The sequence below is a fragment of the Rhinoraja longicauda genome, chromosome 14 (genome assembly GCF_053455715.1).
Source record: "Rhinoraja longicauda isolate Sanriku21f chromosome 14, sRhiLon1.1, whole genome shotgun sequence".
Classification (NCBI taxonomy): domain Eukaryota; kingdom Metazoa; phylum Chordata; class Chondrichthyes; order Rajiformes; family Arhynchobatidae; genus Rhinoraja; species Rhinoraja longicauda.
In genome coordinates, this window is record NC_135966.1 from 11,897,064 (window position 1) to 11,913,437 (window position 16,374).

General features: G+C 43.3%; 1 protein-coding gene across 2 annotated transcripts in view; it reads right to left on the minus strand.

The window, feature by feature from the left end:
- The window catches only part of LOC144600054 (rho GTPase-activating protein 26-like), a 133,790-nt gene that overhangs the window by 53,992 nt on the left and 63,424 nt on the right, over positions 1-16,374 (minus strand). For both annotated transcript variants that reach the window (XM_078411415.1, XM_078411416.1), the window contains exons 13-17: positions 13,197-13,236; positions 9,641-9,706; positions 8,876-8,950; positions 7,215-7,293; positions 965-1,023 (exon numbers count right to left, since the gene is read on the minus strand). In XM_078411415.1, coding sequence (XP_078267541.1) covers positions 965-1,023; positions 7,215-7,293; positions 8,876-8,950; positions 9,641-9,706; positions 13,197-13,236 — 319 coding nt within the window. The remainder of the gene's footprint in view (positions 1-964; positions 1,024-7,214; positions 7,294-8,875; positions 8,951-9,640; positions 9,707-13,196; positions 13,237-16,374) is intronic.

Sequence of the window (16,374 nt, forward strand, 5' to 3'; positions counted from 1 at the left end):
TCAACCACTTCACTTGGCCTCCCTTTGAATTCACAAAAGCTTTTGACTCAGTCATTACAGAGGGAGTGTGAAGCATTCTTCTTAAATTTGGTTCTGATAATAATTTTTCACTAACTTTATCTGGTCAGTATACAAATTATACTGAATCCTAGATTCAGGGAAAATCCTAGATTCACTCTTCACTATGTACCATATCACCTAGTCACCGCTTGGGTAGGACGGAGGAATCGTGGATTAGAAAAGAAAATTCCTCCAATGATGTGAATCACGTGCAGGCAGAGATTAACTTGGCATCATGTTCAGCACAGACATTGTAGATTGAAAGGCCTGTTCCTGTGCTGTACTGTTCTAAAATCTACGTAATCCTAATCATTACACAACATCCCCTGCTGGTCTTATCAGTAAGTGCATGTTAGGCATAAAAACCTGAGCGATATGCAAGAATGCCATCTCTTAAAATTCATGTGCCATCCTAGAGGGCAATAATATGACGTAGAGGCGATGAAACAACTGTTTCGTCCTGCTACATCAAATTCAGTTGTGGCATAGTCAGGCAGTGGACGTGTGTCAGAATACTGGGGTCTTTGTGGTGATCATGGCATGTTGCAGGGGTGAGGATGAAGAACAACATGGGGAGATGGATTTAACAAATGGAGTGGAGAAAAGTATGAATTCATGCAAGTTCTCATGTTGATACCTTGCACTGGCAATGCCCAGTGAAAAGTACCCTTGGTGAATGTGATCTATATTCTGCAACAATGCTCCAAAATAAGCATGGCACATACTTCACTCACAATAAAACTGATTTTCAATTGCATAATGCTGCCAAAAAAAGGATCATGACACCAAGCTACACGTGTCTGCTGGAAACAGCAGACCTAACAGCTCAAATTAATGTCATATTTCACTTTCTTTATAACTCCTCACTGATCTTGAAACAGGAAAATAAAATTTCTTCACTTACTCGCTGCTTTGATAAAGCTATGTTGCAACTGGAATGTCATCAATGGAGCTGGAAGTACCCTGAAAGGAAATTAAATAGTCACAGCATTAATCTTAATAATTCCTAACTGATTAATTCATAACAAGTGCTGCATCATAAGAGGTTTGTGGTATAAAATGTCAATCAGAAGCTTGAAAAATAATCCAGTAAATGAGAGTTCAGACCCCACCATTAAATTAAATTTGTTTAAAAACACTAATGAAAAATAAAAATAGCTCATAGTAAAATAAAAACCCAGTCACTCGATGATAGTGAGTATAGATTGGGTGGACTGCAGAAAACCTTTCCCCAAAATAGAAGTAGGTAAAACTAGAGGACACAGATTTAGGATAAGAGGGAGGAAGAGAGTTGGAAGGTCCTGAGGAGGGATTTTATCACTCAGAGAGGCCAAGTACCTGAAATACACTGTCTGCGAGAGTGGGGGAAAGAATTGTTAACATCATTCAAAGTGTATCTAGACAAACACTTGAACAGCCTTGACAAAGGCAGCCATGGACCAGACACGGAAAGATGCATTTAATACAGCTGGAATTAAGATTGGTCAATGTGGACACAGCGGGTTGAATAGCCTGTTTTCATACTTTGTAGACAATCATTTACAGACTTGGAAAAATGTAATAATCAAGCTGCAACATAATGCTTTCTGAAATGCAACACAGCAAACCCGTGAAAATAGATAAGAATTGTGTGTTTTGATAATTTCTTTTCAATTTCCTCAAAAAATCCGCAAATGTCTTAATTTGAGAAGCATGGGTTACTCTACTCAAATATCATAAAAGCATGAAAAATCATATTCAGAAAGTCTTCTGCATAAACTTTAATATAAGATTAAATAAAATAAATAAATGAAACGCTTTTAAATTTAGCATACAATTCTATTTAATAGGTGTTTTGTAGTGGCCTGGCGGAGGCCAGAGAAAAGGCAAGACGCCGGGCAGTTTTTAGTAAGATTCTTTTATTAGGCTGTGAGCTCCTGCCCACAGCGTAGTCCACCTAGGGATGAGCCACGCCTCCCCCTGGTCTGGCTTTTAACCCCTTACGCCTGTCCGTCACGTAACGAGGGGGCTGACCCAAGGAGTGGCCTGATCCGCCACAGGACCCCCCCCCCAAGAACCGGAGGTACAAAACGGACAGGAGGGCGCACGAGGTGACCAGCCCGGGTGCGCACCATGACCGGCGCAGGGACCGGCGACTGACCGACAGGTGGAGGGGTCGTAGCAGACACTGGAGGGGGTAGCGTGGACGGGGGGCGACCGCGCGGGCGGGGCTGCGCAACCGGCATCGGCCGATCAATGTCCACGTGTGCCGGCTTCAGCCGTGCGACCGAAACAGTCTCTCTGCGACCCCCCATGTCCAGAACGAATGTGGCCGAGCCGTGTTGCAGGACCCGGAAGGGGCCCTCGTACGGCCGCTGGAGAAGTGATCGGTGTGCGTCCCTGCGCAGGAACACAAACTGGCAGTCCTCCAGAGCGGCAGGGACGTGTGGCTGGAAGGTCCCATGACGTGACGTGGGCACAGGTGCCAGCCTGCCCACCGTCTGCCGAAGACGTTGCAGGGCGTCAGAAGGCTGCTCCACTCGACCCTGCGCCGGTGGGATGAACTCCCCGGGAACCGTCAAGGGGGCCCCGTACACCAACTCGGCGGAGGAGGAGGCCAAGTCCTCCTTGGGTGCGGTGCGGATCCCCAGCAAAACCCACGGCAGGGTGTCCACCCAGTCTGGGCCCGTGAGCCGAGCCTTCAGGGCAGCCTTCAGCTGGCGGTGAAAGCGTTCCACCAACCCGTTTGACTGTGGATGGTACGCCGTAGTGTGGTGTAGGCGGACACCCAAGAGTCTTGCCATGGCCGACCACAGTTCCGAAGTGAACTGTGGTCCCCGGTCGGATGTAATGTCCAGTGGCACCCCGAACCGGGCGATCCAGTGCGCCGCCAAGGCCCGCGCGCAGGTGGCCATCGAGGTGTCTGCCAGCGGAATGGCCTCCGGCCACCGCGTGAAGCGATCTACCACAGTGAAGAGGTGGGTCATGCCCCGGGACGGCGGCAGCGGCCCCACGATGTTCACATGAATGTGGTCGAAGCGCTGCCGAGGGACACGAAACTCCTGCAGAGGCGCACGCACGTGTCGCTGGATTTTTGAAGTTTGGCACGGGATGCAGGTGCGTGCCCAGTGTGCGACCTGCTTACGCAGCCCGTGCCACATGAAACGGGAGGATACAAGGGCCACCGTCGCCCGAATGGAGGGGTGAGACAGCCCGTGGAGCACCTCGAATACCCTGCGACGCCAGACGACAGGGACGATGGGCCGCGGCAGGCCAGTGGAGGTGTCGCACAACAGTGTTGTATCCCCGGGGCCACAGACAATGTCCTCCAGCTGCAGGACGGACACGGCTGTACGATAGGTGGCCATCTCCTCGTCCCCCAGCTGTGCGGCTGCTAGGGCGGAATAGTCGATCCCCCCGGCCATTTGTAGGACGGCGTGGATCGCGGGTCTAGACAGGGCGTCGGCCACCCTGTTGTTTTTTCCCTCCACGAACCGAATTGAGGTGGTGTACTCCGACACATAAGCCAATTGTCTCTGTTGCCGCGCAGACCACGGATCCGAAACCTTGGCGAACGCAAAGGTGAGTGGCTTGTGGTCTGTGAACGCGGTGAAGGGTCTCCCCTCTAGGAAGTACCGAAAGTGGCGTACCGCGAGGTAGAGGGCGAGGAGCTCCCGGTCGAACGCGCTGTAATGCCGTTGGGCCCCGCTGAGGTGCCTGCTAAAGAAGGCGAGTGGCCGCCAACACCCGTCGATGTGCTGCTCTAGCACCGCACCGACCGCCACCTCAGAAGCGTCCACGGTCAGGGCGGTTGGGGCATCCTCCTTAGGATGGACGAGCATCGTGGCCCTGGCCAGGGCCTCCTTAGCCTGCTCAAACGCCGCTCCTGCTTCGTCGTCCCACTCGACCTCCTTGCAGCGACCAGCCATGAGGTGGAAGAGTGGGCGCATAGTTCGGGCTACCGACGGCAGGAAGCGGTGATAGAACGAGACCATCCCGGCGAATTCCTGCAGGCCCTTGACAGTGGTCGGTCGGGGGAAACGGCGGACAGCTTCGACCCTGTCCGGAAGAGGTACCACCCCTTGTGGGGTCACCCGATGGCCGAGGAAATAGATGGCCGTCACCCCAAAACGGCACTTGGAAGTATTAATTGACAAACCGTACTCGCTGAGGCGCTTACACAGCTGGCGGAGGTGGGTGCAGTGCTCCTGCCTCGAGCGGCTGGCCACGAGTACGTCGTCCAAGTACACAAAGACGAATTCTAGCTCACGGCATACACAGTCCATAAGCCGTTGGAAGGCCTGTGCGGCGTTCTTCAACCCGAACGGCATCCGTAGGAACTCGAATAGGCCGAACGGGGTGATGATGGCAGTCTTGGGGATGTCATCGGGGTGGACCGGGATTTGATTATATCCGCGCACAAGGTCCACCTTGGAGAACACGGATGCTCCAGCCAGGTGGGCATTAAAGTCCTGAATGTGCGGAACCGGGTACCTGTCGGGAACGGTCGCGTCATTTAAGCGCCGATAGTCCCCGCACGGTCGCCAACCCCCGTCCGCCTTGGGGACCAAGTGGAGTGGTGACGCCCACGGGCTATCGGAGGGGCGCACGATGCCCATTGACTCCATCTGACGAAACTCCTCTCGAGCTAGACGGAGCTTGTCTGGAGCGAGACGCCGCGCTCGGGCGTGCATGGGTGGCCCGGTGGTGGGGATGTGATGTTGCACCCCGTGCTTGGGAGCGGAGGAGGAGAAGTGGGTTTCCACAATGTCCGGGAAGTCCGCCAGGATGCGCGCGTACGTCGCATCCACGGACGACAGGTGTCCGACGTTGGGGGAGACCGGCCTCAGCATGCTGGAGTGCACCAGGCGCTGCCGCCTGACATCCACGAGCATGGAATGCGCCCGCAGGAAGTCGGCGCCCAGCAGCGGCTGGGAAACATCGGCAATGATGAACCGCCACGTGAACCAGCTGTCGCCGAAGTTAAGGGCGAGCTGGCAGACCCCGTAAGTGTTGATGGGGCTACCGTTCGCCGCAGTGAGGAGGGGGCCGCATTTGCCCGTATGGATATCGGCGGTGGAAGGAGGTAGGACGCTCACCTCTGCTCCAGTGTCGACGAGGAACCGACCCCCGGTGCGGCGATCCCGAGCGAACACGCGATGGATCTGGCCGGCCGCCGAAGGAATCACTGACGGCCGGCCCTTGTGTTTCCCGGAAAGGCACAGGGTAGGCGACATTGCTTGGCGTTCGGTCCCCAACGACGGTGATAATAGCACCAGCCCCCTCTGCTGGTGTCCGGTGGTGGTGCAGACTGGGATGCCCACCAGCGACCTCCGGTGGTCTCCAGCGGTATTGGAGGTGGTGCTGCTTGGGCCGACCACCAGCGACCTCTGGTGGCGTCTGGCTGAACTGTCGGCGGGCCGTGCGAGAAGGGCGTGCCGGCACCGGGGTGCCCGATGGCGGCCGGATTTCGCCGCGGGGGTCGCCCTGAAACGGGGTCGACGGCGGCCCCAGCTTGCTGTTGGCCTTCCGACGCCGCGGAAAAGACGGCTAGGGCTTCCAGGTCCTCCCGACGGGACATCCATATTTGATCAGCGCGCTCGCCCAGCCCCTGCGTGTCGGTGAAGGGGTCCCCAGCGAGCTGAGAACGGAGGTCGACTGGGAGCTGCCGCAGGTAGGCCTGCTTAAATAAGAAACAGGGCGGGTGGTTGCCCATAAGGGCGAGCATGTCCTCCAGAAGGGCCGACGGCCGTCGGTCCCCGAGCCCCCCCTGGCTCATAACTCGAGTTGCCCTCTCGGCGTCGCTGAGGCCGAACCTCCTGATAAGGAGTTCTTTAAGGCCCTTATATTTGTCATCCGCGGGGAGGTCATTAAGGTAAGGCTTTACTCGCCTTGCTGTCGCCTGGTCCAGGGCGCCGACGACATAAAAGTACTTCGTCAAGTCGACGGTTACCCCTCGCACAGCAAACTGTGCCTCTGCCTGCTGGAACCAGACCTCAGGCTCTTCGGTCCACAGGGTCGGGAGTTTGAGGGAGACGGCATCGAGGTCGGCAGGACCAGGTTGCACATTATCGTGCGACATCACTACGCGTGATGTCCGTCGAGGTCACCAATGTAGTGGCCTGGCGGAGGCCAGAGAAAAGGCAAGACGCCAGGCAGTTTTTAGTAAGATTCTTTTATTAGGCTGTGAGCTCCTGCCCACAGCGTAGTCCACCTAGGGATGAGCCACGCCTCCCCCTGGTCTGGCTTTTAACCCCTTACGCCTGTCCGTCACGTAACGAGGGGGCTGACCCAAGGAGTGGCCTGATCCGCCACAGTTTACTAGTTGTGGAACCTATTGTCATTATGCTACAGGAACTCCAGGACATCAAAAATTTATAAAAGTATATTTTACAACAAGTAAAATAGCACCACAAAACTGCATCATTTTTAAATAAATGAATTTTTAATAAAGCTATAGATGCTGAAAATATGAAATAAAAACAGAAAATGCTGAATATACTCAGCAGGTCAGGCAGCGTGTATGGATTGGGAAGCAGAAGATCTTCAAACTTAAATGGTAACTTTGTTTGTCTTTCCACATATGCTGCCGACCTGTTCAGTGTTTCCACCATTTAAAAAAAATCAAATCATTTTTAAATGGTCTAGCCCCTACTAATGAATATCAGATAAAAAATAATTATACATCAATATCTGTGATGGCCAACTGTTTAATTTGCTTAAACATAAACCTAATAGCCAAAGCACAAAGTACTTTTAGACATGAGAAACTGCAGAGGCTGTAATCTTGAAAATTGTAAACAATTCTTGTGTTCCTGACTATATTCTTAACATGCATTGAAAAGAAGAAAAATAGCATATTCTGAAAAGAACCATAAAAATTGAAATATCTGCCAAGATTTGGGCAAAGAACCATTGAGTATTAGAAACAGATTAATTGGACAGTAATATATGACAAGTTCTTGTTATTCAGATCAGGATGTACCATTGACCTTGCCCTACATTTATAGATGACTAAATCTCATTTCAAGCTCCATAATAATAGATTTTCTATTCTCAATAAAGACAATTAAACAGTGGAAAACAATTTCTAGAATACAAGTTTCAAATAAGTCCACCTGCATTTTTATTTGGCAATAAATGCATTAAAATTTATTCTCCTCTTAAACTCTTACCTGAGATAATGTTTAAGTGTGCTGGTAATAGTTTTAATCTCCCATTCAGTTGAGCTCTCCAGATCTACATCGGCTGTTCCTTTAAACAAGCAACATTGTTAGAAAAGGAAAAAGACCAGTACTTCCAACAAACCTATTATTTCTGATAGATCTGAACTATTCACTCCTGATATAACCATTAGAATGGCTTGCTGTGAACATGGACCAGATTTTTTCTGCTAGTTCAGCACTTCCAAACGCTTGCAGGTATGAGGCTGCATTTTTAATGTGGCACACCATGGACCTCATGCAATGGAATACTGTTCATAGAGCCCTGTGAAATGCCCATCTAATGCACCTTTTGTAGTGCAGAAGAATCCCTACATTTTAGTGGTGATTCAATAGTAATATTTCTTTATTATGGTAAAAAACATTTCCAGCTGCATTAATAAACTTGCACCATGTTAGTCAAATATATCTAGGAATATCTTTTCATGCAAGAAACAAATAAAAATTATGTTCTAAATCATTGCTCGACATTGCTGGTTTATGAAAGACTTTAAATGGATTGTGTGCAATGAATAGGTCAGATGACCAATTTGCTCAAAGTTAAAACATTCGATTTTATATAATTCATATAATTCACATACAACTATCATTCACTAACTCATTCTGGAAAAAATAATCTGCTTATTTTTGAGAACTTATAGACATTAACTGTTTGCTGGGAGCCCAGATACTAACTCCAACTCATTGTCAGCACCCTGTTGTCAACAGACACTGTTTAAAAATTCTTGGTTACAGGGGGCCACCGTGTTACAGAATTCACAAATCACTACCCAAAAATCTGAGGTATGGAATAACGTTTGTTCTTACAAGATTCATGTGGGTAAAATGTGATTGAAAACTAGATGTACACAAAAGACAAAACAACAATTTTTTTCCATTTGTCTCTTATTCAACTCGCATTTCTTGATGAATGCATAGACAACGTGATTTTTTTCACTTTGTTCACTTTCCGCTGTAGCTGTTTTATTTACCAAGCATTTTCCATATTATTTACCTTTAAGATGTCTGAAACTGGGCATGCAAGTTTAAGTGCAAGTTGTCAAACTAAACAACCACAAAACGGAATCTAATTGTATGGAAAACGTGATATGTTATAAAGATCAGATGCTGGAAAAAGACTGCAATAATGAAAGCTTTGGAATTCAGCTGCTTGTGTCTTGGAATGCAGCTACTGGCCATTTAAGGGATTTGTTTTGGAAACTGACCAGGCAATCTTGTAGGTGCATCATCCGCTCCCTCTCCATAATCAAGTAGCTGTAGTAATGTCATGACAGTTGAGATTTTTAAAAAACATCCCATAGGAACACATCTCCACTTACAATATGGGATAAAAGTGGGAAATAAGATTTTGCATTACTGAAAAATCGTTATACAGTCTGCAACATGGGGATTGCCTGTATTGATACGAGATTGAACAGAAACGTTATCCCAAACTCCATATATACAAATGCAAATTTGTATCAGGATTAATAAAAAATGTACAGCATTACTTACTCTTTTTGAAAACTATTGTTAAGGAAGAGCTAACAGAAGTTTGAATTTGGGGATTAAACGAATGTTGAAATAATTTAATAACAGTTGAACTTCAACCTAATGAAAAGAACATCACTTACCCATCAGTAATCCTAACAGTTTTTGGACTCGAGAATTAACACCAACTATACGGTATAGGCCCTGTTCATTGATACCTGTTTCAAAGCAGAAGAAAAAGTTAATATCAACTTAAATTATGATTGTAAAACATAATTACAAAAATTATGACATTTTCAATCATCTTAAATAACATTTTAATAAACATAAACATATATTTTTGGATTTTAAATTAAAATAACCTGAAGTCATAGATTAATATATCCTGTTTATATATGCAGAGGTGGTCTTGCACGAGTATGTTTGTGTACCAATGCATTAAAAACACTAAGCTAAACAGCTATGTGCCAATATAGACTCCTATGAACATACCCAGATGAAAATAGCAAGCAAATGTCTGCACATATAGTTCATAAAGAGAGCTGTGCTGCAAAATGTTCCAAATGTTTACTGTAAATGTGCTTGCTAAAAATAATTTTTTTAATTCTCAGAAACCAAACCTAAAATTCTGTAAGATTAAGAATATTATTTAAAATATGCTTTTTTAAAAAAAAAGTTCCATAACAGAAACTTTATTTGGGCAGCATAAATTTCAGTTACAAAAAATGGGAAATATATTTTTATTACAACATGATTTACTCGACAGTTTTTGCAGATTTAATTCATTGAGAATTAGTTACAGAAGATGCTTTATTTTAGTCAGCTGGCTGGTGATGCAAGGTCTAATGCCACAACCTTACGACAAGCTGCATGTCAATATTTTTATGCAACATAAGTGAAAGTCGTACCTCTTTCTTCAATGGCATGAATGCATTTCTTCATTAAATCAAATCCAACTTTGTCCAGTTGTGCAGCTGAAAATCAAGAAACAAAATTCAGTTTTTAATCAATGAGTCTGAACCAGCAGACACTTTTGGATTTGAAACAATGGATTATTATTCCTTCGTCTTAGATGGTGGCTTACAATCGAGCATGTCTTGCTTATATTTTGATTCTGAGGTGACTGAGAGGAGCAATGTGGGTTTTCAGAATTCACTGCAGGATGTGGTTGGTGGCAGGATGGGTGATTTGGGAGGTGGTGTGTTCCTTCCGGCATCTGTGTACTCCCAACCTATGGACAAAAGATGCTGTATACCATTTCAGATGCTCCTTCTCCACAGTGAGCCATCATGGGTCAAGACTCCCAGGAGCTATTAGGGATTGACTGTTCTTCAAGGAGATTTTGAAGATTTGTTGAATCTTTTCCTCAGCCTACCCAATGTTCTCTTACTTTGGAAGCACTTGGAATGCTTCAGGAGTCTTGTGTCAAACATGGAAACAACATGGCATGCCAAAGGAACTTAATGAGTCCAATTAGGATCTCAGTGCTGGGAACGTGGGCCTGCCTTTGGAGTTAAAGGATTTTGCAGAGGGAGCACCACTGCTTGCTGGTAGACCATGAGTTTTGTGCCAGGTCTGCCTTGATCTTCAAGCATCCTTTTGATTCAGCTCGTGCACTGACGCCAATGGTGAATTTCACCTACAATATCTGCTTTCATTGAGAGGTGGCTTCCAAGGCATGGTAAGTAGTCCAGGGACTAATTGTGGACCTTTATGACTGTAGAGCACAAAGCTAATCCTCGATGGAGTTTAACCTCAAAATCGCAAGGCAGCATTCATTTACGTATGTCTTCAGAGAACAAGCTCGACGTAATGCATTATGTAAAGAGGTCAGTAGGTCTTTGAAGTCAGGCATCGTAACCACATTAAGCTGTTTGAACGTAATTGAAAATTGCTAAAGATAGACGCAAAATACTGGAGTAACTCAGTGGGACAGGTAGCATCTCTGGAGAGAAGGAATGGGTGACGTTTCGGATCGAGACCCTTCTTCAGACTGCAACGCTGACAAACAGGCAGTCTGAAGAAGGGTCTCGACCCGAAACTTCACCCATTCCTCTCCAAAGATGCTGCCTGTTCCGCTGAGTTACTCCAGCATTTTGTGTCTATCTTCGATTTAAACTAGCATCTGCTGTTCCTTCCTACACATTGAAAATTGCTATGTCTCTTCATCTGCTCTTTTGATCCAAACTATTTTTACTTCCAATGAAAGGTACATTTTCCTTTATTGACTTTCATTGTTTCTTATTACTCGACCCTTTTTTCAAAAGACCTTAGTAAGAGAACAAAAGACCATATTCCCAGGAAAAAAAAAGGGAAAATTATAACAATGAGGTATGTTGTACATGCGATCATCAGTCAGGGCATTTACAGGGGTCAGGAAGTCATAGAACATAGATAAGTATAACACAGGAACAAATTCTTTGGCCCACAATGTCTGTGCCGAACATAATACCAAGATAAACTAACCTCATCTCCCAATACGTGATCCATACCCCACTATTCCTTGAATATCCATGTGGCTATCAAAAAAATTGTGAACTTCTGTCATATCTGCCTTCACCAGCATCCCCAGCAGTGTGTTCCAGGCATACACCACCCACTGAATAAAAACTGACCCCACACATCTATAAACTTTGCCCCTCGCACCTTAAAGATATACCCTCTAGTTATTGGCATTTCCCTATCTGTTCCTCTCATTATTTTATATACTTTATCCGGTTTCCCCTCAACCTCTGCCATTCTAGAGAAAACCATCCAACTGTTCCTAATATAATTACATTTACATTAAGTTTGAGGGAGAAACGAATGGGTCCAAGATTGGTATTTTAAACTTAATTAAGGACAATTATGAGGGCTAACAAAAGTGAAATTGCAAATTAGGTTAAGGGATCGATTACTCAAAATACAGAGGGAGATATTTAAGATTTTGCAGAATGCATGGAACAGATAGTATTGCAACAAGAAAGAAATATTCCAAGGTGTAGACCTGTCATTCATATTTAACAAAAACAAAATTAAAGGATTGTATCAAACATTTTTTTAAAGTGTGTTATTGCGCAGAGGCAGCAGGTCAATAACCTGGATAGATTATAAACAAAATCAAAGAATATCTAAAATATTAAAAAAGGGAGAATCAAATCGAGAGTAAAAAGCAGTTCTGAAATGTACAAACAAATAGTAAGGTTACTTTGGAGATTTTTGAAAAAGTGTTAACAAAATGAGCACTGGCCTTTTAGAGAGTTGAGGGACTCCATAATGAAAATCGAAAGAATTTGCCGATGAATTAAATGGGCATTTTGCAACAGTTTTCCCATAGAAGGTACAAGTAATATCCCTGAAGTAGTTATAAATTGAGAATCGAAAGGAGAGAACTAGAAAATCACAATCACCAAGGAATTGTTAATGAACAAATTTCAACTACAGTCTGAAAACTTTTCAACTGATGTTCTTGAAAGAAGTAGCTGATAAAGTAGCTGATTGATCCATTGGCCTTAAAAAAAAAAACATGGGGAATTGAATGGATCAGACAGTAAAATTTCAAATGTAACTCTTTCAAAAATAAGCAGGAAAATATGTGCTAGCAAGTTAAACAATTGTCATTGGGAAAATGTTAGAAACTATTACAAAAGATGTTATTGCAGGGGCACTTAGAAAAATGCTGATCAAGATAATCAGGCAAAGTCAATATTGTTTTGAGAAAAGGAATTCATTTTTAAGATGGAGAAGCATAGGATTTCCCAGAAGGCATTTGACAAGGCACTCCATCAATGGTTATTGCACAAAGTAAAAACTCATGGTGTAAGAAAAAACATATTGGCATGGGAAGAGGATTGTCTGCCCAACAGGAAATATGGTAAGCATAAATGGGTCTGTATTTTTGTTGGCAAGCTTCAACAAATGGTATCTGACAGGGATAAGTGCTGGGGCTACGGTTTTTACAATATACATGAATGATTGAGGTGAAAGGAATGAAGGGTGGTTCTTATATCTGTTCCTAAATGAGTCTTTGGATTTTTTAAGATGAAGGTAGTTGCTTGAGAAGTAAGGGGTAAACACTACCCTGTGAGTAGAATCTCGGATTTAAAATCAGACAGGTAATTTTCTTATTAAATGGTAGAGTAAGCTTAACATGCTGAGTGGCCTATTCCTGCTCCTAAGTTGCATATGAGATGTAACCACACAAAAATTCAATAAGGGAGGTACATCCAAGCCATTAAATGTAAGCCAGCAGTTTAAAATGTGAGGATATTTCAGGATATACCAGAGACTGAAAAGATGGTAAATTGAGGTAAAATTTTAACATTTCCCTTCGGAACTAAAATTCATCTTCAAGTTGTCAATGTTCATGGTTTTTTCAAGACAAGTAGGACACGACATTGCATTGATATAAATATGCATTAGCATAAAACTTTGAAAGATTGTTTGTTGGAACTAATGCAGAAATAATAAAGAGTAAATACCTACCACCTTCACTTATTGGATTGTCCTTATTCAAATTGTACACCTGGAAAAAATATATTTTACTGAGTAAAGCATTCAAATAAAAACTATACTTGAAGAGAAGCAAATTTACGGTAACTGGGAACCAACAAAATATTATGAAGTTCATGAAATTTAACGAGACACCAAGTTCATCATAAATCCCGAGATACCTTGATTAGATGATAATGCAGCCACATGGAAATACATTTTTTTTATCATTGTTAATAAAGTCCATTTGGCAATCAGATTTTAGGAGGCTTAATTTTACTTGGATATTTAAAGTCTCCTATTTTAGCCCAGTTTTAGTCAGAATTACGAACAAATTAAATCTAAATTTCCTTTTCTTAATTGAACAAGTCCCGTCAATTCTCTAAGTAGCTGTAAATTAATCTCATCCTTTTCATATTCATACTACGGACTTCTTATGTCCCCTCACCCTTGCTTATGGCAGGATGCGGGTCGATAGGAAAAGTGTGGGGGGGGGGGGGGGGGGGGAAGAGCAACGAGTTAACAAAGATAGAATGAAAAACAGCGAAAGAAGGAAAGAAAAAGTAAAATCCACAGGGAATAAATTCTAATGAGGAGAAATAATTTAGCAACAATTTGACATTGCAATCTATAATTCAAATCAATAATTTGAAATCTACATTGATTAAAACAGTTGAATTGATTTGTGCAATAAAGTGTGTGTTTTTTTGCAGTCATTTATACTGGTATTCAGCTCTCTGGTGTATTCAGATTTAAAGGTTCAGCAAGAAAGAACAACCTGGCAGATGAGCTAATTTTCTGCTGAAAAACAAATCGATCTCATTCTTGTTATCTATATGTGGCCTGTATTTTAGCTCCATTCTTACTGAGCCAGCTACAACATATTTGAGTATCTTTATAATTATCTGCCGTCTTTAATATCTGTCTTTACTCGTAATAGTTATATAAAGTCATTATGACATTGACCAATACAAATCAATTAGATAATTCGACAATTTTTACATTGAATTAATGCATTGAAATCAAATGTATTGCACAAAATATATTCTAAAACCTGGCATAAATAATCAGGAAAATTAGATGTTATGGCACAGAGGAAAACAATCATGAGTTACTATTTATTTATTTTTAGTTCATTTTTAAAATGTTACATTTTCCCCTTAAATATTAAAAGCAAACCCAACTATTTCATACATTCATTCAAAGGCCTCAGAATGTTATATCCTGACCCCACAACCATTAAATGAGTACCTCAAAATATTCAGCAGGGTAATAATTTAGGTTCGATGAGTACTGATGTTATGACAACATTTGGAACAGAAACTGAAAAGCTTACAGTTTACCTTCATGGAATAGAGGAAAGCAATTCTCTGCTAAATCTCATTGATTTTGTTTACAAAAAAAAATAGCAAAAAGCGATGTTGAAGAAAACCAACCATTTAACCATAACCTGAAATCTCGAGACTGATACTTGAGAAATAGACCTGGTTCTTCCTTTCATTAGTGCATTCATTTAGCTTTATTGGCAGTGTGCTGGTAGAGAACATTATGTACCAATTCAAATGTCACAACAAGACAGCATGAGTCACTGAGCACTTGATCACCTTTTCATTTATTTCAGAAAATGGTTATTGTTCTATGTTCAATGAAATACTAGCTCTAAAGCACAGGAGTACAAACATTTTGATTAAATGTTCTAGTAAGATGTAAAATTACTTTTGAAGCAAAAGAAAACAACTGCAAATGAATAGAAATTTGGCTACAAAGACCTGCACCTGAAAGCCAAGGTATCTAGGGTCCCGACCCAAAACCTATCCCTTTCACCTATCCTTTTTCTCCAGAGATGCTGCCTGACCTGCTGAATTACACCAGCACTTTGTGTCTCTCTTTGGTTTAAGCCAACATCTGTGGTTCTTTGTTTCTACATTTTATTTCCTATACCTCCCTTTGCTGCTGGATCTTTCACTTCTTCAACGGCAACTCTCTTTACACCTATGGCTGGCAAAGCACTGCTCCAATATCACCAGTGGAGTTGAGTAGGCCTATAGTAGAGAGATAGAACACCTGAGTGGTGTCACAAGAACACTTTCTCAACGTGAACAAAACCAAGGAACTAATCATTGACCAGAAAGAGGGAGTTGGGAGACCACATGCCAGTTTTATTGGTGAGTGGCGAGAATTATCAGCTTCAAATTCCTGTGCATTCACATCTTGGAGGATCAAAACTCAAAGTGCTGGAGTCATGGGTCATGTAGCATCTCTGGAGGAATGGATGGATGACGCTTCCAGCATCTCTGGAGGGAATGGATAGGTTACTTTTCAGGTCTGGACTTTTCTTCAGTCTGAAGAGTTCTGATCCAGATCATCGCTTATCCATTCCCTCCAGAGATGTCTAGTTGCATCATGGCAATTCCAAAGCACAGGAATGCAAGAGGCTTCAGAGAATTTGTATTTTTGTGCCCGATGCATCACAGGAACAGTCCTCCCCACCATTGAAAGCATGAGACGCTGTCTCAAGAAGGCAACATCCATCATCATAAATCCTCACATTTAGGCTATGCCCTCTTCTCGCTTCTACCATCAAGCAGGAGGTACAGACGTCTGAAGTACCACACTGCCATGTTCAGGAACAATTACTTTCCTACAAATACCAGTTTCTTGAACCAAATTGGACATCTTTAATCATACCATGGCAAAGGAACACTATGGACCACTACTTGCATTACCACTGACTTGTTTTTTAGTTGTGTATTTTTTCATTAATGTCACATTTTCTTTACACAGTCTTTGTTTTTCATTGCCTTGTAGAATTTGTGTGTAATTTAATTAGCATTTATATTTTTATGTTTCTGCGTCTACCTGCCTGTTAAGCAAGTTTTTCCATTGGACCTGTATCTCACTGTCCTTGTGCACATGTAAATAAACTTGATTTGATTAAGGCAAAAGTCATTTCTGACCCATTGAATTGGTAAATTGCACAGGGTAAAAGGCTCCATCCAATAAAGCACCATCAAAGCTTGAGCTGTTGTGTCTGTTGCTGTAGCCCTCAGGTGTAAAGTAGGATGGGGTGAGAGGGGAATTAATGATCTTGCCTTCAAGTCTAGCTAGTTCTATAACTTCAGGTCAAAGTACGATTCCCAGCAGAGATGTCAAACAAGAATACATACCAAAT